General features: G+C 38.3%; 4 protein-coding genes across 6 annotated transcripts; 2 read left to right on the top strand and 2 right to left on the bottom strand.

Moving 5' to 3' along the window:
• The first annotated feature begins 1901 nt into the window (after positions 1-1901).
• On the top strand, positions 1902-4518 carry ier3ip1 (immediate early response 3 interacting protein 1). Its single transcript, XM_056403676.1, has 3 exons — positions 1902-2059; positions 2324-2425; positions 2766-4518. The coding sequence occupies exons 1-3, from the start codon at positions 1969-1971 to the stop codon at positions 2819-2821; spliced, it is 249 nt and encodes an 82-aa protein (XP_056259651.1). The 5' UTR covers positions 1902-1968; the 3' UTR covers positions 2822-4518.
• An 866-nt stretch (positions 4519-5384) lies between these two features.
• Positions 5385-10632, top strand: hdhd2 (haloacid dehalogenase-like hydrolase domain containing 2). Its single transcript, XM_056403675.1, has 9 exons — positions 5385-5475; positions 7268-7377; positions 7640-7742; positions 7961-8066; positions 8466-8550; positions 9246-9411; positions 9603-9653; positions 9799-9862; positions 10123-10632. Exons 2-9 carry the CDS (start codon positions 7277-7279, stop codon positions 10224-10226), a joined length of 780 nt encoding a protein of 259 aa, XP_056259650.1. The 5' UTR covers positions 5385-5475; positions 7268-7276; the 3' UTR covers positions 10227-10632.
• A 138-nt stretch (positions 10633-10770) lies between these two features.
• katnal2 (katanin p60 subunit A-like 2) lies at positions 10771-18776 on the bottom strand. Of its 3 annotated transcripts, none has more exons than XM_056403673.1 (16): positions 18382-18776; positions 16474-16544; positions 15961-16127; positions 15782-15815; positions 15582-15672; positions 15376-15474; positions 15015-15086; positions 14790-14867; positions 14302-14400; positions 13303-13366; positions 13020-13138; positions 12804-12895; positions 12540-12650; positions 11701-11863; positions 11370-11472; positions 10771-11235 (listed from the first exon to the last, which is right to left on the bottom strand). In XM_056403673.1, exons 2-16 carry the CDS (start codon positions 16524-16526, stop codon positions 11096-11098), a joined length of 1485 nt encoding a protein of 494 aa, XP_056259648.1. In that variant the 5' UTR covers positions 16527-16544; positions 18382-18776; the 3' UTR covers positions 10771-11095. The 3 variants fall into 3 exon arrangements, with proteins under 3 accessions (XP_056259648.1, XP_056259646.1, XP_056259647.1); XM_056403671.1 differs by lacking the exon at positions 18382-18776 and adding an exon at positions 17483-17608; XM_056403672.1 differs by lacking the exon at positions 18382-18776 and adding an exon at positions 17483-17608 and having other exon boundaries at positions 10771-11232.
• A 3265-nt stretch (positions 18777-22041) lies between these two features.
• On the bottom strand, positions 22042-26667 carry sigmar1 (sigma non-opioid intracellular receptor 1). Its single transcript, XM_056404219.1, has 5 exons — positions 26398-26667; positions 26213-26264; positions 24562-24710; positions 24232-24324; positions 22042-24091 (listed from the first exon to the last, which is right to left on the bottom strand). The coding sequence occupies exons 1-5, from the start codon at positions 26540-26542 to the stop codon at positions 23862-23864; spliced, it is 669 nt and encodes a 222-aa protein (XP_056260194.1). The 5' UTR covers positions 26543-26667; the 3' UTR covers positions 22042-23861.
• Between the last annotated feature and the right edge of the window lie 864 nt (positions 26668-27531).

The raw sequence follows: 27531 nt of genomic DNA, 5'->3' as shown, positions 1-27531 counted from the left end.
AGACATCAGATGTTGGTGAGACTAGATTCACATGAACTTTTAGTTTTCCCTAACAGGAAGATGCCAGATGAAGAACAAAATAAAGGGGGAAAAGGGTTCAGAGCACAGGCCGCATTGATGTGTTGGGTTTTTAAACCTAATGGTGCAATTTGATCAGTATTAATACAGGTTTGTGTCACAGAAAGCTTTCCCACTTTTACCCATAGTTCTAGTATTTGGGAGTGATTCCTGAATGTACAAAAAACCTACAGTATTATGTTCAATGCAGATTTTGCTGCATCTGATTATGCATTTTGCATTTTTATGCATTATGCATTTTTTAAAACATCATCCTGTCACATCTACAGTGTGTATTAAGTAACATTCTCCTCATGTTAACCTCTGAGCATATCGAACAGCACAGCTGGAGACTCCTTTGCTTAAAGGCACCCTGAAGGTACTTTTTAACCTCCACTCAAATTTTCTAACCATCAACTTACAGGCTTCATTTCCACCCAAAGGTGAGGTTAAAATTGCCACAATCAGCTGCTGTATCTGCCTTTAAAATATATTTGGGGTGTTGGCAGATGGTGAACAGACAATTACAGGCCAATTCTGCTTTTTTGCTTGTTTGCTCTCCAAGAGAATGTCTGGGCCACAAGGAGCAAAGTTCGTCAGTGTTGTATATCTACCTGTAAATGATTTCACCTGACTGTATAAAATGTCATAAGTGAGAACACTGAACCCCACAGTCATGTCTATCTGTATGTGTTTGTTTGTTTATTTATTTGAGTATCAGACCCTGATTGTGAAAATATTATTTATTACAATGTTAAAAGAAAAAGAAAGAGACACGATGATGACGGTGCAGTCCAATGTATGTCAGAGAGAATAAAAATGAGAACTTACCCTCATCCTGTTAATAGAATGAAATGAATGAATGGATAAAATGGTCATTTACTGATGAGGAATGTTATCATTATAAACTGTTAATGCAGATGTATTTAAATATGTTCTTGTAGTTTCTCTACTATTTATGTGTAAATTAAAAGTCTATACAACAACCAGAATTTGGTTTCACGATTAGGACTGTTTATTGTTTATGTAAATGAAATTCTTCTAGCTGATGTTATTGGATTTCTGTTCTGAATTTAATGATACTATAGCTTACAAATGTGATAATTTGATGCTCTTGAAAATGAAAGGTCATTTCATAAACACACAATTAGTACTTTAGTTGCATTTTAACAATATAAAAACAGAAGTGAAACAAGAGAGCTCACAAGGTCATACACTTAATGGACTACCTCCTCTCAAAAAAAAATTATTTAAATAAATAATATAAAACACATGTATTTAAACAAATACATAAATAAATAAATATATATACAGTACATACAAATGAAATAAAGGAAAATAAGAGATGTCACAAACAACAGTGTAGCTCAGTTATATAATGATAAGATATAGAGATATAAAAGACATTTATACATGACCACAGCTTTTTATTTTGCGATATCAATCTTCACAAAAAAAAAGAAAAGAAAAATAATTTAAAGTGAAATGAATTAATTATGTTTTTCTCTGTTTTGTTTTTTTTTATCTTACTTGGCCTTTTACATAATTTATTTTATTTTATTTTTTATTTTCTTTAGGGGAAATACATAATCTGGCGTAAATAAGAAAAGAAATACAGAAATACAAATTTTAAAAAATGTTATGGCCAATTCTAATTACGACTGTCCTTGAAATATTTTTTAAGAAGCGTATTTTGGTACAATTTTTAAGTACAAGTTCCCTTCCTTAGTTCCTGACACGGAGGGTGCAGCCCTTGAACAAGACCACTTTGAAGTGAACAGAGGGACCATGGATGCATTGTGGGAGGGACGTCCTGTTCTTCCATTGCGCGACCTCCGCTGCTCGTTTACGGCATCTCCATCTCTGGGAGTGGTGCACGAAGAAGAAGGAGAAGAAGAAGAAGTTGCCAGCATGGCGTTTACGCTGTACTCCCTTATCCAGACCGCTATTCTGTGCACAAATGCAATTGCTGTGTTACATGAGGAGCGGTTTCTCAGCAAGAGTAAGTATTCCGCCATATTTTATATAACGTACTTCACACTTTATTGAGATAACGGTGGATACCTGCTAAAAGTAGCTAGCTGATATTAGCTGCTTTCTACTACACCCAGCTACTTAAGGGAAAATAAAAGGAGGTTAAATGGTTAAAAATCCACATAAACACATCTTCTGTCTTATTTTTCCTCTGTTACCCTCTGCCACTTCCTGTCTTCTTTATCCTTTCTACATTCTTGTCTTTTCCCTCTTCATCTCTCTCTGTCTTCAGTCGGCTGGGGTGTTGACCAGGGAGTCGGAGGTTTTGGGGATGATCCAGGAGTCAAAGCCCAGATCCTCAATCTCATCCGTTCAGTCCGGACTGTCATGCGAGGTGGGAAAGCTAAAAAAAAAAAAAAAAGACAATGTTTAATAATCTAAGATGAAATATTGTGTGAATGTCATATTCAGTAGGGCTGGGTGTCCTGTGAAATGTCCTGATAACATCATAGAAATAGAAAATAGATCAAGGTTTAATTTTGTTTTGATCAGAAAGATGGTCACCTGACTAAGAAACTGAGCTAAGTTTGAGTAATTGACAGTCTTTAATACTCAGTGCTACCGACACATTTTGGTCAGTGCACAAATGCCCAGCTCTACTACTGAGAGTATGAGGATTTTGTAACTAAAGTTTCCAATAAGAAACATTTGTTTATGTGTTTTGTTTTTTCCAGTACCTTTAATCATAGTGAATTCAGCCTGCATCGTCCTGTTGTTGCTGTTTGGTTAACACTGCACACCAGTATGAAGCCAGGGGACCAGACGTGCCAAGGAACAACTACACATGCTCACACAGACACACACTGTATTGTGTGTCATTTTGCCAGTCTTCAGCAGTATGGAAAGGTTTTCACATAACGATTGGTAGGGGAATGGATGAAAGGAGAAAAAAAAAGAAACAAAACAAAATCAATTTCAAAACTGAAACGAGAGAACTCATTTGCCACATGGACAAAAATATGGCCTGTGTTGGCCCCTAACATCCCTGTCAGCGTCACACCAAAAGGACAAAATAGATAAAATAGATCCTAGAGTTTTGTTTTTGTGCTGCACAGTGTTTGTCTTCACTTTTATCATCAAATATTTGGTCACAGACACATTGAAGGGAATCAGTTTGAATGATTTCATGATGATATGTGTCATATGTTTTATTTTAGTGTGACCAAGGAGGAACCTGTCACTTTTTATAGATATGGCAAAGTGTTGTCAGCAGTAGGTCTGGACGGTATTTCCAGTTTCACTTCCCATAATATCATAATGGACAGCTGCAGTGCACAGTATATGTATTTTTTAAATGGGGCTCAGGACTGGTTCTCACCATGCAATGCTCCAGGTGTACAGTTTAGTCACCAGTGAAGACTCATGGATTATGTTTGGAAATCAGAAATTATGCTGGTGCCTGCTGCTAAAATTATAACCGTAATCCTTGTCAGAAGAAGGCTTTTGTTTAAACGGTGGACTTCTGGGGACAGACACAAGGAGACATTCAACACTTGTTGACACTTTGTCAAAAAGACTGTTACTGTATAGTTCTAATGGTCCTGCAGTCCTCATTTGTGACAGTGAAGGAAACTCATAACCTACTGAAGAGTTTCACAAAACCAAACCTGAACAGAAATTACAGTTAGAGCTCCTTCATTCTCAGTAATCTCTACCCACTGAAGCGCAAAAATGGGCAGTGTTTTATTTGTTCTGTTAGAATTTTGTTTAATATGTGTAATGTAAATTTTAAACATTATTGCCAAACGCAACTTGCAACAATGTACTTTTGTACTGTTTACACACCCATAAATGTATTATTCAGTATAATGAAATACTTTTTATCATCTTTTCTTTCTGAGTGTGGCAGAGGAACAGAGAACATGTGGACAGGAGTTTCTGCTGTTTCCCATTTAAATAAGCCTCTGCAACCACTTTTCATCTATTCTAAATAGATAAATAGTACATTTGAAACAAGCCCCTTCTTGCTTTTACAACAGTACCTTACTCGCACTTGACAAAACAGCAATACTTTCACTTGAGTAGGATGCTGCAGTATCTTCTCCACCACTGTTCTGTATAGATATACACCATGTTTGTGCTCCATTTCATTAATAATCCCCATATGTTGTGAATTATCACCATTCCCTCCCCTGCTAAGCTCCACAAACATTTTTATTAACACTAGTTTTGATCCTAAATGCATATAAGGGGGGCGTGAGAGGGAAAAGGGGATCTGCTGGAATTAAAAGCATATGTTTATCAGGGAGATTTGCACAGTAAAGCCACTTTGATCTGTGATTAGTCGGAGTTTAGCTGTGGGTTCACCGTAAAATCTGTAAGCGATCACAGGCGAGTCAACATGCATATGTATCTGCTCTCCACAGGATAGGTTATGTGTTTTTTGGGTCGGTGGTCTGACTAATAAATCTTGAGAATGTGGTTTGACAGGTTGGTTTGAAGCAGCTTTATAATTCTTCTTCATTTTAACTGCTCAATCATATAATTTTCGATTTTTTTTGTGCCACTTGTTAGTTTAATTGATTCCAAAAAACAAGTTCAAGAACATAAAAATGTGGAGACAAAATGTATAAAAATCCAGAATAGAAAATATGTGACCACAAAGCATGCCACAAAGTCAGAGGTTTGTTTCCAATAATAGCAAGGGCCAGTGAATATACCAAAAGAAACATATAAAACATAAAAAGCAAACAAAAGAGAGAGAGAGAAAACAATCAAAATCTGAACCAAAACATTGAATTGAAGCCATGAGAAGGGAGTTCAAAGATGGTCCTAATTTAGATATTTTGTTGTGCAGCACAGTGTTTTCCATAGCCATCTTCTGAGCTGCATACTATGTAGACACAAAAACTGAAAACTAAAAGAAACAGTGTTATTCACTATGTGGAGGTAACATGAAAAGAGGATTTGATCAGTGTTATCTGGCATCGTGCAGAGAGAAGGTTTTTGATGTTTTGATAATACCTCCCGCCACATTAAATCTATCTGAATGCCCTAAAAGATGCTCTAATGCGATACATCTGTTGGTTGTTAGTGAGATGGGACACATATGTTTTTTTTTTTTTATTATTCTAATGAGTGATTAAGTGGTTAAAGATAACCCTCTTATCTGATTACAACATATAAATTGGAAAAATAATAATAGAGAGAAGACGAGAGGGTGATATCAAAAAGAGAGAGTGATATTAAAATTGTTTTTTTTGTTTTAGTTTTTTTTTTCCCCGAGGAAAATAGAGAAAATAATACTTTTAACATGATTCAGAAATTGATGAGAGTGGGAGCAGTTGCAGTGTATGGGCTGCAGGGGGCAGCACAAGTCCAATTTAAACCGACGAAGAAGAAAACATCAACAGGAAGCAGGAGGGACAGCTGCTGTTGCTAAAGGTTAGCCAGGCAGGTTGTCTAAACATACTGACTTTATAGTTATTGCACACAATATTCTACACAAGAATTGAAACAGCAACGAACAGCAATGAACTCGATATATGTGCGAAAATTTTAAATTTAAATTAACAGCTACGTAAATTGTCTCCATCATTCATGTGTGGCACAAGCTGCAGGTCCAACAGTGGCTTATTTATACTATTATAAGCAAACCTACAGCCTTTTCCAGCTAAACATGTAATAGCGGTTGAAAAGTATACTATTCTAATGTGGTAAATTGCTTGAGAAGTGCTAAACCATTAAATATCACAGTTACAGCATGAACGTTACAGTGATACAGTAGAGGTTAATAAAATGAGTAGTGAGACTGCAGTGAAACTAAAGGACGTGCAAATAGCCTTAAAAACAAGACTAACAAGTTATTCCACCACATTGTGGAGTAATGCAGAAAGAATGCAAAGCCATAATAGAAATATAATAAATAACACAGGGATACTGTAGAAATAAAGTGGAGTTACTAAATAAGAGATGAGAACCTTTAAGTGTGACAGCAGTGAGTAAAGAACATAAATATAATACCATGATTATGATGAGGTATTGTAGGATTAGTGGTGCCTTTTTCACTTTTTCACATTTGTCTTGTGATGGTAGGAAAAACACAGGTGTATTTACATAACATTAACGATGGCTGCATCCCAGGGCGATGAAGGGCCAGAGTAATTAATGTCATTAGTTACACCTGTGCTTATTCTGCCACGATTAAGGTCTATAACCTAAGATGCTTTGGCAACAACGGTACATCAAATAGAAACCACTGAGTCTTATAAACATTTCCCTAAAATCCACCCAATATATTTAGTGTATTTGGAAACATTGGGATTTCTAATTTATGTTATACTTGTTCACACAACATAATGTCGCTGCATACTGTTGAGTATTATTGGAAAGCTTTGAAACCGGGCAGTTTAATACTACAGACACACTAGGAGTCAGCTGTAGAACTGTGAAGCTTGTTACAGCCCCAGTTTCCTGTTAACATTCCTGCTACACACACATGCTCAGAAAAAAGCTTATTCTCAGCTTGGCATAGCCTGTTATTCCTATTTCCTGTTATTAGTTGAGCTAAATACAAATAATAGATACAGGATCTACAGGCTGAGTGTGAGTGTGTATGGTTAAGCTATTTTAGGTGGGTATTAAGAGCATTAATTGTACCCTCACATTGATAACTACATGACAGAAATCCAAGCATATCTAAATAAAAGGGGATCACACAGTCAGAAATCAAATACCAATAAAATAGAATCCTAAAATCTGTATTCTAGGCAGGAAACCATAAATGCTTGAGACAAACCAGTCAATAATCCTCTCAGTTTGTCCTGATATAGGTTTGAATAACGCAGTAATCTGATCAGTTCTGCCACTACCGATGTGAATTATGATTATGAATGTGTAATCTCTAAAATAATAAATTATTTTTGAAAGAATAAGCTTTTTTAAACTGAGTAAAGCTCCATTCACAGTGGACCTTGGTCATATTTAGGGGTTTAGAAAATCAGAATCAGAAACTGCAGTAGAAGCGGTGCTTATCTAACAGCAAAAATGTCTGTTGAGTGTTTGGCTGTTTTATGCTTGGTTGAAGTGTGTGAATGTCCTAACAGCAGTAAAAAACCAAAGAGTGTCAGAACAGATGCAGGTGTAGAACAGGCTATCATGCTCACATGCCACTGCATCCCTACAAGCTATGAAACATTTTCCTAACCTTGGGTCATGTTCACCATGTCCTCTGCAGGTTTCCAGCATGGCGGGCAGACGAGCTCTGAAGGCCGTGCTTATTGACCTGAGTGGAACGTTACATATAGAGGACACAGCGGTACCCGGGGCGCAGGACGCCCTGAACAGGTAGGAAACAGCCCCCAAACCACGAACAGACTTAAAATGCAGGGTCAAAAGTTTGAATGTTACTGCATGAATGAAAACCAACAGGACAGGTCCTTAGGACTCAGGACTGAAAACCACTGATCTACAATTATTTGGTTGTAAGTGTAATCACTGCTCCACATTGTCATGTCGTTTAAAGACCACAAATTCTCCAGTGTCACTGTATCATAATTTTGTTTTTTTAGATTTTAAGATGTTTGCTTTTGTGTTTTGGTGCCGTGAGGTTACGACAGGCGTCTGTAGCTGTGAAATTTGTGACCAACACAACCAAGGAGAGCAAGAGGAACTTACTGGAACGACTGCAACGTCTCAACTTCGATCTCCAGGTAAAAGGTCAAAAACTTTTGATTTAGTGCAGATGCTTTTATTGTAATGCTAAAGACATGAACTTAATAAGCGGAAACAAGTCAGATTCTGCTGGGTGCTCTGCCTCAGAAAGAAACAGCAATGTCTTTATTTTCCAAAAAGTAGATTCTTGTGCTGATGTTGATCTCAGGAGTGCTGCCTTATTCCCTGACCTTTGAAAATGAACTACTTTGTGCAGGAAAAGGAGATCTTCACGTCTCTGAGTGCAGCGAGGAGTCTGTTAGAGCAGAAACAGCACAGACCACTGCTGCTGGTGGAGGACAGTGCACTGGAAGACTTCACTGGTACTGGGCTCCAAGTGGTGTGTTGTGTGTGTGTGTGTGTGTGTGTGTGAGAGAGAGAGAGAGATACCTTGCTTCAGTTGTTGGATGAAGATGAAAAAAACACTCATATTTGATCTCCCCTTTGCACATCACCTTTTCAATTGATCCATTACTCATTTAGTTTGTTCTTAAAATTAGTTACAAAGGCCCAAATGACCAGAATCAATTCTGACCCTCAGTATTCCATTTAAAATTACATTAAGCGAAGAAACGTAGCAGCTCTTCACATTTGTGAAGCTGTAATTGATTGTTATTAATAAATGACTTGATAACTGAATAGGCATATCAAGCTTAAAATTGATTACCCGACTAACAATTTTCAGGCAGTTACAGTTACTGTATGTTTCGCTTTGTTTACAGGTATTAACACGTCAGAACCAAATGCTGTCGTCGTTGGACTCGCTCCTGATCACTTCAACTACCAAACACTCAACAAAGCTTTCAGGTGCTAAACTCATCCATAAGACACATTCATCAGTGAATCACGAGACTATGATAAATTTTTATTTTTCAGTGAAGGTATGGGGGATTGAGCTGAGATGTTTTTCCATCCATCCATCCATTTTCTACCGCTTACACCCTGGACAGGTCGCCAGTCCATCGCAGGGCACATAGAGACAGACAACCATTCACACTCACAGCCACACCTATGGTCAATTTAGAGTATCCTATTAGCCTAGTCCCCATTTTGCATGTCTTTGGACTGTGGGAGTGCAGGAGTACCCAGAGAGAACCCACACTGGCACGGGGAGAACATGCAAACTCCACACAGAAAGCTCCCGCGTCCGAGCCGGGACTCGAACCCGGAACCTTCTTGCTGTGAGGCGACAGCGCTAACCACTGCACCACCGTGCAGCCTGAGATAGTTTTCCATCAGGTCAAATGATGTAACAGTTGAAAATCCAAAATCAGCTTTTTAATTTACCTTTTTTTTTTTTTTTTTTTTTAGATGATTTAACCTTTTAATAACCTTGCTTTTTAACCAGTAAAAGATACAGGATTATTGATAGAACGAACTTCCTGCCAAAGTCAGGCTCTACCCTCTAAACTTTACATTGCTTAATTTCCTAGTTTTCCCCTGAATGTTTTTTTTTTTGATACAGTCACTGCAGCCTGTTAATCATTTGCATTTCTCCTCAGAATGATTCTGGATGGAGCGCCTCTCATTGCCATCCATAAGGCTCGGTACTACAAACGTAAGGATGGTTTGGCCCTTGGTCCTGGACCCTTTGTGACGGGACTAGAGTACGCCACAGACTGTAAAGCCACTGTGGTGGGAAAGCCAGAAAAGACTTTCTTCAAACAGGTTAAAAATTCAATTTTACTTTGTTCACCTTTTCCCCCCCAAGTACACCTCATGATATGTTTCTATTATATTTGTTTTGTTTTTTTAAATTTAAATTATTTGTTTTAGTATGCATTGTCTAAATTGGATTCAGAGTTGATTAACACACTTGATTAATCTCTCATTGGTCTCTGGTTGTTTCCCTCAAATAGGCTCTATCTGATTTAGGCTGTAGCCCCAGTGAAGCTGTCATGATAGGAGATGTAAGTATATTTTCAACTGTGATTCATTAACAGCAAGTTCATTTAGTTAATTTTCAACATTTATCTGACAGACAACAGTAACAGCTGTACATTTTATCACATGTTGGTCTTTGATAGTTTGCGTCCCCTTGTTGTTTTCTTACAGGATGCAAGAGATGATGTGGGTGGGGCTCAGAACGCAGGGATGTTGGGTATTCTAGTCAGAACTGGTAAGAAAAAAGACATCTTCCTCAAGTTATTCTCATCCCTCCACCAGCTTCACTTCCTCTTCCTGTCTCTACCTAAATTTACCTGTTGCACAGTAAACAGAAATTATTCTTCCACAGTTGTGTCTTCATTGTAACCACATATTCATGGTGCCTTTCATTGGATCTGATCTCATTATCTATGTACTAAACCGAATACGATGATTATTATTGCTGTTTTTGTGGTTGATGCCATTCCAACTTCTCCTCCTGCCATCTTTCAGGTAAATACAGAGAAGGAGATGAGAGTAAAATCAACCCTCCTCCCCACCTGACTTGTGACAGTTTTCCAGACGCTGTTGAACACATCCTGACAAACCTGCTATAAGCCACATGTAACAATAGAATTCTACAGTTTCATTTTAGTATACAGGCTTTGATTTGCACAAGAAACACTGCAGCCACCGGTTATCACTGTTGTAGACTATTGGTGTTTTTACAGTGGACATAAGGGAGTAAAAAGTTTCCCCTCACACCCTTGTCATGATAGTAAAGTAAAAATACCCATCTTGTAGTTCTTAAGTTTGACTAACTGTCCCAATATTCTCTATGTCAAAAATGTCCATTTGAGTGTTAGACTGTCTCTTCTCTTTAGGTCTAAAATGTTGAAAAGTAAAAGTAAAGCATGCATTTTAGAAGTGCCAACCATCCGTTGCCAAAATAACATGTGCCACAATGTTTTGCCATTATATCATGATGTATAAATTTAAGTTTGAATTAAAATATTAAGCTGGTATTTATTGTTTAATATTTTTTGTGCTTATGCTCATCGTACAGATCAACAAAATTAAGAAAGACAATATTAAAATTAGTAACACTGGCTCAGGACCTTTGTATTTACACATTATTTCAGTATTTTGCTGCGTTGTCTTAAGTTTCTCTTTTTCCTCAGTGTCAAATATGAAGTCATAATTTGACACACAAAGTACTAGTGCATACAATGTTTCTGAAAGGCTTTAAGCTGTCAGACCAGTTCTGTCCCAACCTACAGTTCCAGGTTTGTAATATGTGACACATGTCCAAAGCTTAAAAAACATAGGCCAAAAGAGCATAATGTTGCAACTCTTGCTATAGCTCCCACTAAGTGTAACATTAACTGCAGTAGGTGAATTTGTATGCAGTAAAAGAAATCTCATCCAGATATGTTGCAGTGTTAGTGTGAAAGTCTTTTTTTCATGTCTGTTTATCCTTCAGTCTTCAGACAGACTCGTACTCTCTCTCCCAGGCTGTGTATCTGTCCATCAAGTTTCGGGCTGAGGGTTTGGTGTGTGCGAGGACTTCCAGGAAGTCAGCTGTTGTCACAGTTTCCAGCTGGATGGTTGGCAAGTCAGTGTCTTCTGTGAAGGAAAATGACAGTGAGGCTACAGTGTTTTATTTGGGGACACTTACAGAAGACATGGCTGTTGTGGGAGTTGATCTTCTTATGTGGATTTACATCCTCTATTCATTTGGCAAATGTATGTAGTCCTACCATCCTGATGTGACTCCAGAGCATCAAAGATCTTGCGGACTGGTCTCATAGCAGCCTCTTTACACACCAATCTGATATCAGAGCCAGAGTAACCCTCCATGCCCTGAAACACACACACAAAAAACACAGGCAGATAAGGCCTAACTCAGAGTCAGTGTATTTTGATTATATATTCTTTCTCCTCAGGGGAAATGAGACAGATTTGAAAAAGTTACCCCAAACATGAAAATTCTCATATTAATGAAAAAGTGCAGCAGATAAATGATTATAAATGATTGAAACATTTAGGGTTAGGGTTAGTTAGTTGTCTCAAAATCACACTGTAACACACTTTTGCCAGGGTTTCATAGTCCAACTCAGTTCGTAGCTCCACTCCTCCTGTGGAGTTGAGAGGAGGCAGCCAATGAGAGATCATAGCCTGGCGAGCAGGTGACTGTGGAAGACTCACTAGAATCCTCTTCTCTAACCTCCTCAGCATGGCGTGGTCCAATTCCCTGAGATGAGAGGACTAGTAACAAATCTGTACAGACAGCAGTTCACTACATTATCATTTTATATGCTCTCTAAATACCATTATTGTCTTCTTTGTAAATTTTCATTTTTTTTTTTTTAAAGTTTATTTTTTTGGCTTTTTATGCCTTTATTTTGACAGTACAGTGGAGAGAGACAGGAAACGGGGAGGCAGAGAGAGGGGGAATGACATGCAGCGAAAGGCCGTCCGATGCGGGATTCGAACCGGGGCCAACTGCAGCGAGGACTGTAGCCTCTACACATGGGGCGCCTGCTTAGACCACTACGCCACACGACACCCAAAATTAGCATTTTTTAAATTGTAAAAATTAAGTTCCTGTTCGTGGATTGAAGAAAGGAAAATAGTCTTTTTTTTTTAACTTGTTTCTTTATGCATTTATATTTGAAGTAGATTCTCAGTGGCTGCAAATTAAACATCCTTTTGAAGTGGTGTTGGTGTTTTTGAACTGCAGATGTTATGACGATAATGGCATGTTTTTGTTTTAGGAAATTTCCAAGTGTGTGAGAGAGAAATAAAGCAGGATGTAAAAAATCTGTCTTCATCTTCCTTTATGAAATGGCAATACAGAAATATTAATTGGTTGTCATTATCATTATTAAATATAAATGCAAGTAGTATGTGTTTATGCTAAGTGTTACCAAGGCAGGTTGGAGGCAGCCAGTACAAACACCAGGTCTTCTGATTTTGCCAGTCCGTCCATCTGAACCAGCAGCTCTGTCTTCATCCTGCGACTGCCCTCATGCTCTCCTCTGAAAACAGACATCAGTCCACTATACTATACTAGTACACAATAACTATAGGGTCAACTCTGTGGGAGAAACAGTGTTGGTACAGTATTCTAGCAGCGCTGGTAAAACTGGTAAAACTCCCATATCTGCATTTACCACACTGGTTCAGCTCACCCCATGCTGGTTCCTCTCTGGCCCATCACTGACTCCAGCTCATCCAGGAAGATGGTGGATGGGGCGTGGTACCTGGCCAGCTCAAACAGGACCTACATAAATATACATACATAGATTTACACACATCCAAACAAAAAAAGTACAGGAGACTGTGTAAACTTGTTTTTTTCTTATTTGTTGTATTTGATCTGTTTTATGTGTTGAACAGCAACCTACCCTGACCAGTTTCTCGGAGTCTCCCCTCCACTTGCTGACGATGCTCGAGGCTGAGATGTTGAAGAAGGTCGTCTTACATTCTGTGGCCACGGCCTTGGCCAGAAGCGTCTTACCTGTGCCTGTGTGTATGTGAGCCAGATGGTCACAAGACTACATGTCAGGTAAATTTCCAAAATGTTGGACCTAAAATTCTTCGTAGTAGGACACAATGAACAGCAAGAAAACAACATGTTTTTCCTCCTTCAGGGAACCTGAAGAAGGAATACAGCACTGGAGGTCTTACCTGGGGGGCCATAGAGCAGCAAGCCCTTCCATGGAGACAGAATGCCTGTAAACAGTTGTGGGTACTGTAAAGACGGAAGAGGGGAAGATAAAAGGGACAGAGGGGAGAATAAATTTAGTAAAGGAAAGAAAAAAGGCAGAGAAGGCAGGAAAAGAGGGGGTGATAAGTGAGTGCAGTGAGTGAATCTATGAAAATGACAATAGCATAGACACAAACCTTTAGCAAATCATCTTATATTTCAATATAAAAAGCATTTATAGCTCTGAAATTATTACCAACTTCTAGCAACGTAACATGTATTTCCATTTTCTGCAGACCATTAAGAAGCTGAGCTGTGTGCAAAGGAAACAGATTAGGCTGATGTATGGCTGAATCAGTGCTGCAAATACAACATATCACAAATCAGTTTGAATTTTAGGTGGCAAACAGGGGCTGACTCAAATCACCTAACTGACCTTATACCTCAGAGAATGAATAATAATGGAGACAGAAGTTAGGGATTGTGGGAAGGTGGGGGAACGGTGTTATTCAATAAAACAGGCCAACAGAAGAGAAGATAGACACATCCGTCCTAATCTCCGTCTGTAAATGTCAAGAGGATGCAGACAACCTGATTTGTTGTCATCATATCCATGAGAGAGGTCTGGGTGATGATGATAGAAGTGTGTGTATGTATTTTCTGTCTGTGTACTAATGTGGTTGCATGCCTGCTTTTATTTGTTTGAGAATTTTCTGTATGCAGAGGCAAATGTGTGTTAATGTAGCTTTGTATATAAATTCTTCATGGCATTCCATGTGCGTTTGCTTCCCTCCCTGCCTATCTATCCATCTGTGTATGTGTGTTACCATATTATTCCAGATATAGATTTAATGTCAGCCTAACAAACTGGCCTGACCCCGCTGCCCTCCTTCTCTTTAAGCCCTTTAAAGGAGATGTATTCAGAATCGAAGATGGGTGACCGGTGCTGAAATACCAGCATGCTTGGGCAGCGGACGCACCTTAATGGGATAGACGACGGCCTCTTTGACTAATCGCTTGGCGTCCTCCAGGCTGACAATGTCCTCCCATCGCACGTTGGGGCTGTGCAAATAGATGTCCTTTAGGGGTGAACACACACACAAACACACAGAGTGAAGGATTGCATGTGGAAGATATCAGCTGGAAATGGACACACACACACACACACACACACACACACACACACACACACACACACACACACACACCTCTTGGTGCGATTAGGCTTGCGTAAATAGGTGTCCTTTAGAATGAAACATCAGATAAGGGAAATAGATCGAACCTGGGCCTTCATTAATACAACAGATCAATTCATTCACAACAAAGCTCTCACTGCTCTCTAGTGGACATATTTGGTATCATTAAAATCACTTAAAGGATACTTTCACATTTTTAGAATATATTCAGCTCCTTTACAAGTTTGTTTTTGTTCAGTGTATACTGTATAGCCTTTGAGTGTGTGCAGTACCCTGCTGATGATTGCAGCCAGTTCTGTCATTTCGCCACTCATTCCAGAAAAGCCACTGAGGGGCTTCAGCAGCCGTTCCTGCAAAAACAACATAAAAAAAGTTCTTGAGTATTTTGCGCCATTTAAAAAAAACATACAACAAAAACAAAAAGTATTTTTGCATGTTTTCATTAGGATTGTTACTATTTTTGTTTTTTCAGTGTTCAGACACTCCAGTGTAATTACCATGTGGTCTGAGTCAATACCAGATCCTTTGACAGCATCCTGGATTAAACCCTTACCATCAGTCACCTGTCCCTAAAATAGAAAATACATGATTTTCTGACACATGTAGGTGAACACATGCAGAATAAGAACAAAACAGGCACTAGCGATTCAGTTTCAAATTGTAATTTGCAATAAAAAGAGGAATGGTGTTCTATTTATGAGAGATTTGGAAGCAAGAGATACAAATATAATTTTTAGTGAAACAATAAAACAATAACAAATGTGGGTGATCATGGTGAAAAACCATAGCATTAATAATGTCTGAAATCCAAATAAAGAAATATCTTTTAAAAATAACCATCAATAACTTCCCCAGTACCTTCCTGATTGTCGCTACTTCCCCTGCTGGTCCATTTTTAATGGATGAAACACTGAGACCAAACTCTGATGACTCTGAAGGAACAGACGAACCATTCTCCTGGCAGATGATACGCAGTCATCAGGTTGTAAGAATAATCACTTTTTATCTTATATACTTATTTTGATTGTTTTGTCATGTGCTTAATGCTGTATATGTGTATTTACACTGGCGGCTGCCTTCTTTGCTCCGTTTCCAGACTGTGGCCTCTGGGACGGATTGATTTTGGGAAGAGGCTTCACAGCTGAACAAGGGCTCCTGAGGGACAAAGAGAGACACAGATATACCATCAGCATGAAGGAAAAGGTACGACTATTATGTTTTGAACATAAAATAAAATAAAGGTGTGAGAGCTGTACATTCTTACCTCTTTACTCCACTTTTTGCAATTCTATTTTCACCTTGACCAGAAAAAAACAGAAATACAACAGACAATACTGACAAACTATCACTGAGAATTAACAAGCACATCCCAATAATTCAGAATTTAGCAGCACATTTGTCCCATTGAGTATGTTGCTCAGTGATTTAGTAGTGGTCATATACCTGGCTCTACTGTTCTTCTGATAAGTTTGGGATATTTCTGGAACTTGACATAGTGATAACTCTCATACTCCATCAGCACCATCTCCAGATCGATGTTATCGCAAACCTCAAACTTCCTCACACCTCCATTTGTCTCCTGGTCCAAGGCCACTGCTGCTGCCACATAGCTGGTGGACAGGCATACATGCACACACATTGTAAAGATCAAAAAAGAAACACAACCAACTATTTCTGCTTTGTCTTGTCTCTTGTGAGGCTAGGGAATCCAACATGAGTTTGTTTGTTTTGTCTATTAATTGCATGTATCTATACTTTCTGTGTATACACACACAGAGAAAAACGTCCTTCCAGCCATCTGTAGGCTACAAATTGGCAAAACCTTTATATTAATGTTACTCACATACCTGCTGCATCAGCAGCAAGTGTTCTCTCACTTGCAACTGTAACAATTGTAACAAAGACCAGATCCACCTCACATATCATGAAGTTGCTGCTGTTATACTTCATACTGACCCTTGCCCCAGCAGGTGGTGGTAGATGAGGATGAGAAGGCTCTTCCTCCTCATTTCAGTCCTCAGCTCATCCTGTTGGACATCACACAGCTTACTTCATCACAGAGACTCACAAGCAGCTCAAATTTAAAGCTTGTTTCAATCAGGGTGTGATATTATCTGTGTTTGAAAATAACTTATAACAAGTACTCTTGTCATTATCATTATTATTAGAATTAGGTCGTTTTCACAGCAGACATTTTGACTTGTCATAGTAGGAAAAGCATGTGTTACTAATAACATTAACTTTCCTATTTTAGTGTCCCAATATATTTGTTTTAGTAGAAGTACTGTTGCCAGATATTTTGGAAAGGCAAGGAAATAAGAGACTAGTCTGCTGTTACAGTGAAATCAGAAAAGGTTTTTTTTCTTTTTATATCATACAGCCAGCACCAGTGTAATTAATAACACTTGTGTTTAACAAATCAATATGTCTGCTGCGAAAAAGGGCTGAAGCCCAGTACTTGAAGACAGTAGTATAGTATAGTAGTACTACAGTACTTGAGTATTACAGTAGCTTACACTTTTCCTACAAGTGCGGAGAGCGTCGTTGCGGTGTCTAACCCTAACTGGGAAGTAGACGGAGTCAAGTTGCCAGTAGAGGGAGACAAATTGCCACAAATGACAACCACCTGACTTGGTATCTAGGCAACCAGTGGACGCTGAGTATTTGTGTCTCTAGCTGCATGCAAAACTAGCCTGATTAGCTCAACGGCTAGCTGCTTATTGTTTAGTTGTGACAGTTTAGCTGCTGTTTGCTGCATGACATAAAGTGTAAAGCACACTGACTTGGCAGTGGATACATTTATTAATCAGTATGACGTTACATGTCATATGGGACAAGCAACGTCTTCTCTAATTCTGCCATAAGCTTTCATGACCCAGTTAGCTAAAAGTTGTCAATTTACCAACGGTTGTCCGTCAAATCTGCTTGAAAATACAAAAAAAAATTAAAGCCATTATACACTCACCGCCTCCCGGGCTTGATGAGCAATTTTCATGGATTGATATGAAAGCTCCATCATGATTCTGAAAGATTAGTGAGACAGCAAGTCTGGCAGTTTTGTTTTTTTACGGTTGGTTGTTCTTCTTAGTCTATTCACTTTGTTTTTATATGGGGAGTTACGCTGTCCCTTCAGGGCTTCCGTTCTTAACAGGTGTCAATTTTCTTTGTATGTGTGTATGAATACCATACACTGTATAAAAAAAGGTGAATACAAATACCGAAAAAAGGACTAAATACTGCTTAACAATGACTATGCCATAGAACCACAGAGCTGTCAAAATTATATAATAATATTAAGATTATATTTATTAGACAAAAAAACTTTTTTTCTGAAAATGTACACAATTTCCTCTGAAATAATAAGAGTAACTAGAAAATTCCAGGGAAATTTTGAGTGCCACGGGGGCTACTGCCGGGATGAGTACATGATTTATTTCCAGTGTTCAAAAGTCACCCTGATCATATTCTGGTTTTGAGAAATCTCTTGATATAAAAGACTCTGATATAAAACAATGTCACATCCCTCCATCATATATTATCTCATATTCTGTGTTGTTTTTTTAATAAAACAAGAGGCAACATGTCTTCAAACGGGCATTTAAAGGGTTAAAATCCTGAAAACTAATAAACATTTGGTAGGTTGGAGCAGAACTGAAGTGGTTTAAGAGATGTATGCAAAAAAAAGCAGAAAAAAATATTGATATATGATGATTTTATAGCATTTTCTTTGTGTATCCTTTTTTGGACGTGAGGAACCCCAGAGGGTACAAAATGTGTTACCAGTGTATAATAGACCTGTAACAGTAACTGACATTAGATTTTAAAAATATGTCAAAATAGACACTTTCTTGCAGAAATCCATACCTTCAGCTGTAACAGAGCCAAAATGATCAGCAAATCAAAAAAGAAAAGTGAAGAAAATGTCCAAAAAAGGAAGGAGGGACCCCTGAGGGTTAATAAATCCCATGAACCGCTATTTAAATTACCACTATTATGTTTTTTTCTGTGCTAAATTTAACATTACTGGGGAGGAGAGCAACGCGACTAGAAGTGACAGCGAGAGAGGGCTAGTAGCTTCTCCTCTCCTCTGTCTCAGCGGAGACCGTCACAACTTCATTCACTCTTTTAACAAAACAAAAAAAAAAGCAACGAAGGAAGCAGTAAATGGACTTACATATTTAAGACCTAACTAAATGTAATTTAAGACCTAACATGCGGCTAATGTAAAGCTAGCAGAGCTTGGAGAGTTGGTTATCTGGTTGCTAGGCGCACGCATGCACGCACACAGGTCAGGAGCTGCCGTTGCTATGGCAATGTGAAAATCTGCCCAGAATTTGGCTTCTACATGGCTTCAAACAACTGCAAATTATGAGAAAACTGTTACTTCTTTTCATAAACCGAAAAGACCGTGCCAGACACTGAAGCCAGAAGTTTCTACAGTTTCTATTTTATTCAGATATTCCTTAAAATCAGAGGTGGAAAGTAACGAAATACATTTACTCACGTTACTGAGTATTGAATACTTTTTTTGTGTATTTTGGATTTTTTAAGTACAATTTAAAATCGGTATTTTGTATTTTACTTGAGTACGTTTTTACTAAAGTATTGTACTTAGTTACTTTATAAATCCTATCCGTTACTGAGTAAAAATAACAATTCAACCTACAGGGGAAAAATACGCGACAGAACCATTGACAGTATACCAATAGCCAGAACCAACAGTGACTAACTTTACAAAACAACTAACTTTAAGTTGCTACTTAAACTGAACAAGAAGTTCAGTTGTTGTGAAGTTGTTGTTTTTGCACTTACATTTGTTACACTTGTTCTTTAATTAAAAACAAAATAGTTTTGTCCTATTTTTACTACCCTCACACCCCACACAAAGAAAGTAACTAAGTAACTTTTACTTAAAGTACATTTTCAGATGAGTACTTTTACTTCTACTTGAGTAATATTTCATCAAAGTATTGGTACTTTTACTTGAATACAATATTTTTGTACTTTTTCCACCTCTGCTTAAAATGAGTGAGTAAGCTCAGTGCGGAGACAGAGTGAGATTCTTTTGAAAAAAAAAGACGATTACATTAGGTGTCAATGAGAATGAGACAGGTATTGCTGCCGGACTCGGCACCCACGTTTAAATTTTGTGCAGACCCTGCCTGTCAAAGTTACATTTTATGAATCCCAACAACTATGTCTACATTTTGAGAAAAGAATTATTTGTCTCCTTTTTACGGTTTGGCCGTGAGCTTGAGTTAAAAATAAAAATAAAGGTTATTTTTTACTGCTTCACGCACTCTAGCCAACTGACGCTTTCACTCTAACTTTGAAGAAAAAGTGATTTGCACTCCTCCTTTGAGTGCTCACAGTTTGAAAAGTTTACATGTTATGTAAAAACAGTTCCTGTCTTTTTGAGAGAGCAGAAGTTTTCCTCCGTTTTATAGTTTGAATCACATTTCTACGTGCAGGTATGAGAGAGCTGGGTGACTCAGAAAAAAGGTGCAATTTTGTAGAAAAAAGGTGGGGTTCTAAAGAAAATTCCAATGCATTCCTAATGCATTATTTATTCACAGTTTTTTGGGAATAACTTTGGGAAAAATTGGAATTTTAACACCAAAAGTCATAGCACCCCTTTCGGGATCAAGACGCACGTTTTGATGTATATATTACCAGGGTTTTCTCAAAGCTGCGGGACGAGTTACGCGCCGAAATTTGGCGGAAGAATAATAAACCCAAAACAGAATATTAATAGATCCCGAGGCACTCCTCTACAGAGGAGTGCCTCGGAGCTGAGCACCCGTGGCACTAATTAAATTAAATAGTTTATCATATCCATAATTACAAAGCCAAAGATATTTATGAGTCAAAGAAAAGAAAATGACCATGAGATGTTGACAGCTCTGGCAAAAACCTCTAGTTAAATTTTTTTCTTTCAAAGAAAAATTGTTTATGAGAGTAGTAATTAGAACAGATAAGTCTTAATAAACTTTAAATTAAATAACAATAACTTCTCTGGCTGTATTTTACTCACATCATTGTAAATCAGAGCAGATTTCCATTTCCTTTCCTTGCATAATGACAAAGCGAATATTGCACTGTTGTTGTAATCCTATTTCAGTTTCACTTCTTTGTAGTCACAAATATTGCTGTCAGTGAACTAAATATGAGCAGTAGAGAGCAGTAAAGAGCTATGTTGTGAGTAAATTGGAGCCTCAATGAAGCCCTAGGGGTTCTATCCATTTCCCAGGTCAGATGTTTCATTCTAAAGGACACCTATTTACGTGAGCCTAGTTGAGAAGGCTGTGTGTCACTGGTTTTTCATCTGTGTGATTGCGAATCTTGTTTTGTTTATTGACACGTTTATTTTGGTTGTCTGATTGAATGTGCATGTGTGTAATTTTTGGGTGTGGTTTTTCCATGTATGCATCTTATGTAATATTTTCTACTTACATCCCAAACTCTGTGTGTGTGTGTGTGTGTGTGTGTGTGTGTGTGTGTGTGTGTGTGTGTGAGTGTGTGTGTGAGTGTGTGTGTGTGTGTGTGTGTGTGTGTGTGTGTGTGTGTGTGTGTGTGTGTTCACCCCACCCCTAAATGATATATTTGCACAGTCCCAACATGTGGTGGGAGGATATCATCAGCCTGGAAGAAGCCAGGCAATTAGTCAAAGAGGCCGTCGTCTATCCCATTAAGGTGTGGCTGCTTCCTGAGCACGCTGGTATTTCAGCACCAGCCGCCTGTTTTCGATTCTGAATACATCTCCTTTAAAGGGCTTAAAGAGGAGGGCAGCGGGGTCGGGCCAGTTTGTTAAGCTGACATTAAATCCATATCTTGGGTAATATGGTAACACACATGCACAGATGGATTGATAGGCAAGGAGCAGGAACATTACAGAATGGCACGTGTGATGGTATGTAGAACGTGTACACAAGCATTAACTTTCACACACACATAAAAACAGGCATAAGCTAACACACACCCACATGAAATACACACACTTCTATCATCATCACCTAGTCCTCTCCCATGGATATGATGACAACAGATCAGGTTGTCTGCATCCTCTTGACATTTACAGATGGAGATGAGGATGGATGTGTCCTTCTCTTCTGTTGGCCTGTTTTACTGAATAACACCATCCCTCTACCTTCCCACAATCCCTATTCTCATCTCTAACCTCATCTTCTGTTTTTTTCCAGAGTATAAGGTCAATTTTGTGATTTCACCCACCTTCTGTTTACCTGCTAAAGATTATCCCTAATGTTTGTTTTTGTTTGTTTTGTAAGGCAAGGGTAAAGGTGATGAATTACATGCTGTGATAATAGTTCACTGAAAAGCAATACTGTGATTATAGGCTCCTGTTTTTTACTTACAGCATTGTGGTAACATGTGGTCCCAATGGCAGCAGTTGACCTCTACATGCCAGTGGTGCTATGGCTACAGTGAAAGTTCAGTACAGGTGAGTTCTTTTAGATTGATCTTAATGAAAATGTATGCAATAATAATTAAAACAGTCTTGTATCATTTTCCTTCAAAAACATTTATTTCTTCTGGCACTGTCAGTTTTCACCTTACAGTAAATTGCACATCTGCACATCAGCATTTAAGGTACAGTAACAGGTGTTCTATCCATCTTTCAGTTTCTTTTACTGTATATTTTCACTCCCATGGAAACCCTGTGTGGTCATTGATGGCTTCAGGCATCAGTCCGAGAATAAGGCTGTTTTATCTGGAGATGGGAGATACAGCAGCAGTGATTTGTTTTTACAGTACAATTTCACGAAGAAGATTTCCAGATGGATTTTCTGCTCAGTACTATATTAAAATGTGGAACTGTAGAGGACAAGGTCTGTGGATAGTGCTTTGTTTTTGCCCTGTGGGGCTAGTGCAAAGAAACTGTAGCCATGTAGATTAGTCAAAATCATTCAAGTTTATCTCTACAGTTACATTTTCAAAAAAGATATTGTGCCAAGTCTATTTAATATCATAAAACCAGTTTTTGAATGAGGTCATTTTACAAATTTGATCCATCCAATTAAATGAATGAATGAAATATGTACAATTACAGTATAACACAGCAGAGGTCTAAGTTACTAAAGTTTGTAGTGTAAGTTTTTGCATTATAGTTTAAAAAAAAAGTCTAGGTTTACAAATATAATTAGACTTAACTGATAACTTCTATAGAAGGTTTGGGAGAAAAAACAAAAATCAGGATTGAACCCTTACGGATTGAGATAAAAATGTTAGGATTGTAAAATGAAAGAAAAAGGAGAAATGTGAAAATTGCTCCACTGAAATAAATGTATTGCTGCACAGTAGATCTGAAATAGTCGAGAACAACTATAATCATTAAAAACACTGCTGTCTCTGAGCTGGTACGGATCTGAGAATGGCTCATATTTGGCCAAGATGGGACATTACACACACATCATCCAGGCAGGTTTCTTCAACATATCACCCCATCAACATTTTCTAAAAATATATAGTACCAACATATCAGTGAGGCAGATCTTCGTAAAGCTAGATTCAAACAAGTTCCTCATTTACTGAGAATCCACATGCATATAAATATGAAATGGGTATTAACTAAGAAAACAGTGGCTTTGGCATTTCATTATATATTTTGTGTTTGTTTTACAAGCCAAATTAAGCATTGCATATTCATTTTTAAGTATTTCCTTGGTACCCAAATGTGCAACAACAACCAGTTTGAACTTATATTTTCTGATATTTAGTTATTTGTAAATTTTATTGGCTGCTGAAAAAGTTAAACCTGGTTACATATATTGCCTTATTTTTCTCAGAAGAATCTCAGATTTGGCAGGAGTAGTTGTAAGGTCTTTAGGCCTCAGTTCCTTAAACTGGATCCTAAATTGGATAATGTCTATTTTCATGGGTACCAAAGACCTCAGACCTGACTATTTAGGCAGTTTGTGCTCTCTTAGGAATGCTTATTGTGTGGATTAAGATGTTGAGTATCACTGAGGGACTATGTGATGGCTTAGATTCAGAATGATATGTTCTCAGGTGGTATTGATTGAGTAGTACAGCAAATTGACATCACAGGGTAAATGTTAAGACTACTAGTTGAGGTGGAATCGAACACCTTCTTTTGTGAAGCCTTTATGAGGGGAGAGAACTTGAACTTGAATGATGACGGGATCAGCTGTGCTGGAGCAAACTTGCATTGTCTACAATTTCAGGTAAAAATTCTTTAATATTTGAACTTGGAATTATTCTGCACAGATTTCACCCCATGCTAGATTTTAGTGGTCAGGGGTAAAATGGCATGACAAGGCGAACTTCTGATGTCCATGTGCAGGTCTCCGAGCCTCAACCAGGCCTCAGAAAACTCCAGCGTCTGTAAGTAGTGTACCAGCCTCCAGCAGCAGACCCTTGACGTAAACACGTACAGTGTAGAACATTGTGAGGAAGTCCTGGGTGCTGAACAGGGTGTCAGCAAGAGCAAATCCCAGCGTGGAGGGAATGAAACCTCTGCCATATTCAACCATCCATGTCCCTGCGCTCCACTGGACTGACGTTGCCTCACCTACACCGTGTACGATGGTGTCACCTGTGATGTGACAAAAGACAGAAAAAATACACTAGCTGTTTCTGTCATTCAGATACATTTACCCCAATAATTAAAAGACAAATAGTCAAACATTTATATAAAAACACAAGATTTCAGATTAACAATGATTAAGGTATTACCAGGGTAGTAAGTTTCACTCTTGGTTGTCCCCTCTTTCCACTGTCTGAAGGTGCCAGAGATGATGGTGTCAGAAATCTCAGCCCAGTAACGACCTGGCAGAAGCACGAAGTCGATATGGAGTTAAATTCATATAGTTTTCTACACAGATTGGTCACAAAATCCTATGAAAAGAACAAGGGGATCTACATTACACCTGCCAAGAAAAATAAATTTTTTTCCATCATTGCATGACAACAACAGAAGTTGTTGAATTCAAAATTAAAGTTTCCCCACAACTGATCTTCATTTCATTTTGATTTATTTTGACTTTTAACCCCCTGCTTCCTCACCTGAGTGTCCTCCTGTGTCCACTGCAGTACCAAACAGCAGCAAGTACTCTGTAAGCGAAGCATGGAGCAGACACATGGAGCCCATCCAACCTCCAGCATTCACAAACACCCACTGGAGGTCCTCATCTGGCAGGATGTGGCCAGGATACCTAATTCAATCACACTTTGTTAGCTGTTTTTTTTTTTTTTGTGACACAACACAGCTTAAAACATTCATCTAGTGACCAAACAATACATGGTCACATCATATCGATTACTGAAACACTGCCTAAGGAAGAGTGATGAATGATTATCTCCACCAATCACAGTCCAGATAAACTCAAGGGTTCCAGCAAGGGATTAAGTGCAAAGACGCAGAGCTGTTGTCTGCTTCAGTTTGTAAAACTGAGCTGGTTCCTACAAGACCTTTCGAATAAATCGCTTATCTGCAAGTAGTGCTGAAAGTATTTGTCAATCAACAATTCTGATAACTGATTAATCATTTAGGGTATTGATCAAGCAAAAACTGCTGAATATTCACTTGGCCCAGCTTCAGAAATGTGAGGAATTGGTGGCATTTACAAAAAGTCAAAGAATTACACAAGGATGCTCTAAAGTACCAAATTAAGACTAAGAAAGTTCTTTGCTTAGTGTGAGCAATAACATTTATCAGGTGGTGTCCTCCTACTTACAGGGAAGTGTAAAAGTAACTTTTAAGAGTAATTCAAGTGATCACATGTCTGCTCAGAGAAGGAATAGCCAATCAGAGGCACAGTTTTGCCCTCATCTGTCATACTTTACATTGTTTTAAAAAAACATTCCTTTTTCTAATATGTGCAAAATCTGGCACAAATGAACAACAATCTAGTATTTTTTTGAATGTACAAATAGGGATGAAACAATAGGAAATTAACTGCAATGGAAACAAAATTCTCCTGCAGGACATTCTGCTGTTGGTAGATGAGGTACATCAGAGAGATCATATGATAAGGAGAATTCAGAAACACACTGACAAATGCAGACAATGAAGATGCTAGACAGTGATTGCAAATAAAACCAATGTTAGATGTATTTTTGTTGTTCATTTGCACCCCTAATAAAGGCACAAAAGAGAAAAAAGTGGTATAGCAACCAAACAAATGTTCGAAAGCAAATAACAAACTAAACATACCGTATTCTTAATTAGACTGCTTCAACTTATGTATTAGTATTGTTATTACTGGACAAAAGTCATCTAGGATCCAGTTGTAACAAACTTAAGAGACCACTGGAGCTCTATTACATTTAAGATCATTTGTAAGTAAAAAGTGTCAACAACAGCATAAGTTTTTGAGAAGCTGTAAAGGGGAGGATTTTTACTATTGTCTTTCACACAAGTCCAATATTTTACTTTTAGCAGGTTTGGTAAACAGGGGCCCAGTTATCAATACCTCATATCACCTGACTATAAACAGGGGCTGAACTGAACATACTATAACAGTCTAATGCTGGAAGTCATGGTAAGTCAAGTGACAGAATACGGGTCAATCACAATTCTGATACACATTTCTAAGTTGAATCTAATCAAGTGCTCATATCAAATAATGATTATGAAAGTTGTATTAGTTGCAGCTCTGAGTGTTTCCATAATAGTAAGTGTCCTGCTTCTAGTGCAAAACAATGCAACTGTTACCTCTTCCTGAGCTCCACCACCACTTTAGAGAAGGCCTGCTCATGGTCCTGCCCTGAGAATAGAGACATTTACAGTAAATATAGAGGGCTCGGACGACTGTTTATTCATTATTATATTTTACTTAAGTGACCTACGGGGTGGTCTTGACTCAGTTTATACATAACGCTCGTCATAACCAAACTCACCTGCGTACTGTTTGGCCAATTTGGCGACGTCTTCTTTGTTGAAAACGTACTGCTTGGTGGCCATCCAGTGCCGCAGCAGCAGCACGGCTAGGACGGTGACTACGGCGAACACAAACAGTCTTAAACTCATTTTGACGACAGACATGGCTGAAACAACACGTAGGGACAGAGACACAGCAGCAGGTCTGACTACATGTGCACACGGGGGAAGACAGGTTACTCCAAACACGCCATCGGCAGAGGAGGCGTGGAGTCCAGCTGACAGCTTCTTCCTGCTCAGGTGGGGGCGGGATGTGGCTGATGGGCCAATCACAAGCCGAGTTTGTCGTGTCGGCAACAGCGAGTCCTGGGTTGCCAGCACACTGTAAAACCCTCTTTAGGTGGTTTTTGATTTATTGCGCATATTCATATGAAAAAGATTAACACACAAAGATACATTTTAAGACACCTTATTTAAAACGAAGATTTAAATTTCATGTTATTATTAGTTGGCCGTTTTTACCCATACTTTTGGTATAGGTACCTATATATAGGGTTTTAATCACATGTAGAGTACATATAGGTTTGTCTAACTCTCTCTGTCTTTTTCTTCCCCTCTCGTTCACCACAAGAACCATAGGGAAATTCAATGGAGCCTGAAGAATCCATGCAATGAGACAGTAGCGTCACCCTATGTCTCAGTTCGCTGAGGTTTTAAAAGCCTTACCCTGTTTCTTATTTTTAATGAGCCATACATTAAGCTTCCAAATGGTAAGTGAATTTCTCACATATTTTGTTGTTGTTAGCATCTTTAGTGATGGTAAGGTTGCTCCCGCTGACCTGAGCTAACCATTTTTACCCCTTTGTGGTGTAGATTATAGGTAACGACAACAAAGAGGAAAGGGCACAAACTAATTATCATGTTATTCATGTTTCTGAGTTTATTAGAAATGTAATGAAAGTTAATGAAATTAATTCATGACAATCATTGATAGTCACCCATTGATCTCCCTCTGTCCTATCTGAAAGTCACTGCTGTATAAATATCGTAAACCAATTAATTAACTGACTATTTATTACCAAAAATTGCAGTTCTGTGTCTCTGTATTTACATTTTCAAATTCCCCGCTATGAACTTCCGGGATCTATGAATCA

This window comes from Seriola aureovittata, chromosome 18 (assembly GCF_021018895.1).
Source record: "Seriola aureovittata isolate HTS-2021-v1 ecotype China chromosome 18, ASM2101889v1, whole genome shotgun sequence".
Lineage (NCBI taxonomy): Eukaryota > Metazoa > Chordata > Actinopteri > Carangiformes > Carangidae > Seriola > Seriola aureovittata.
This window is presented reverse-complemented; position numbering and strand designations above follow the sequence as displayed.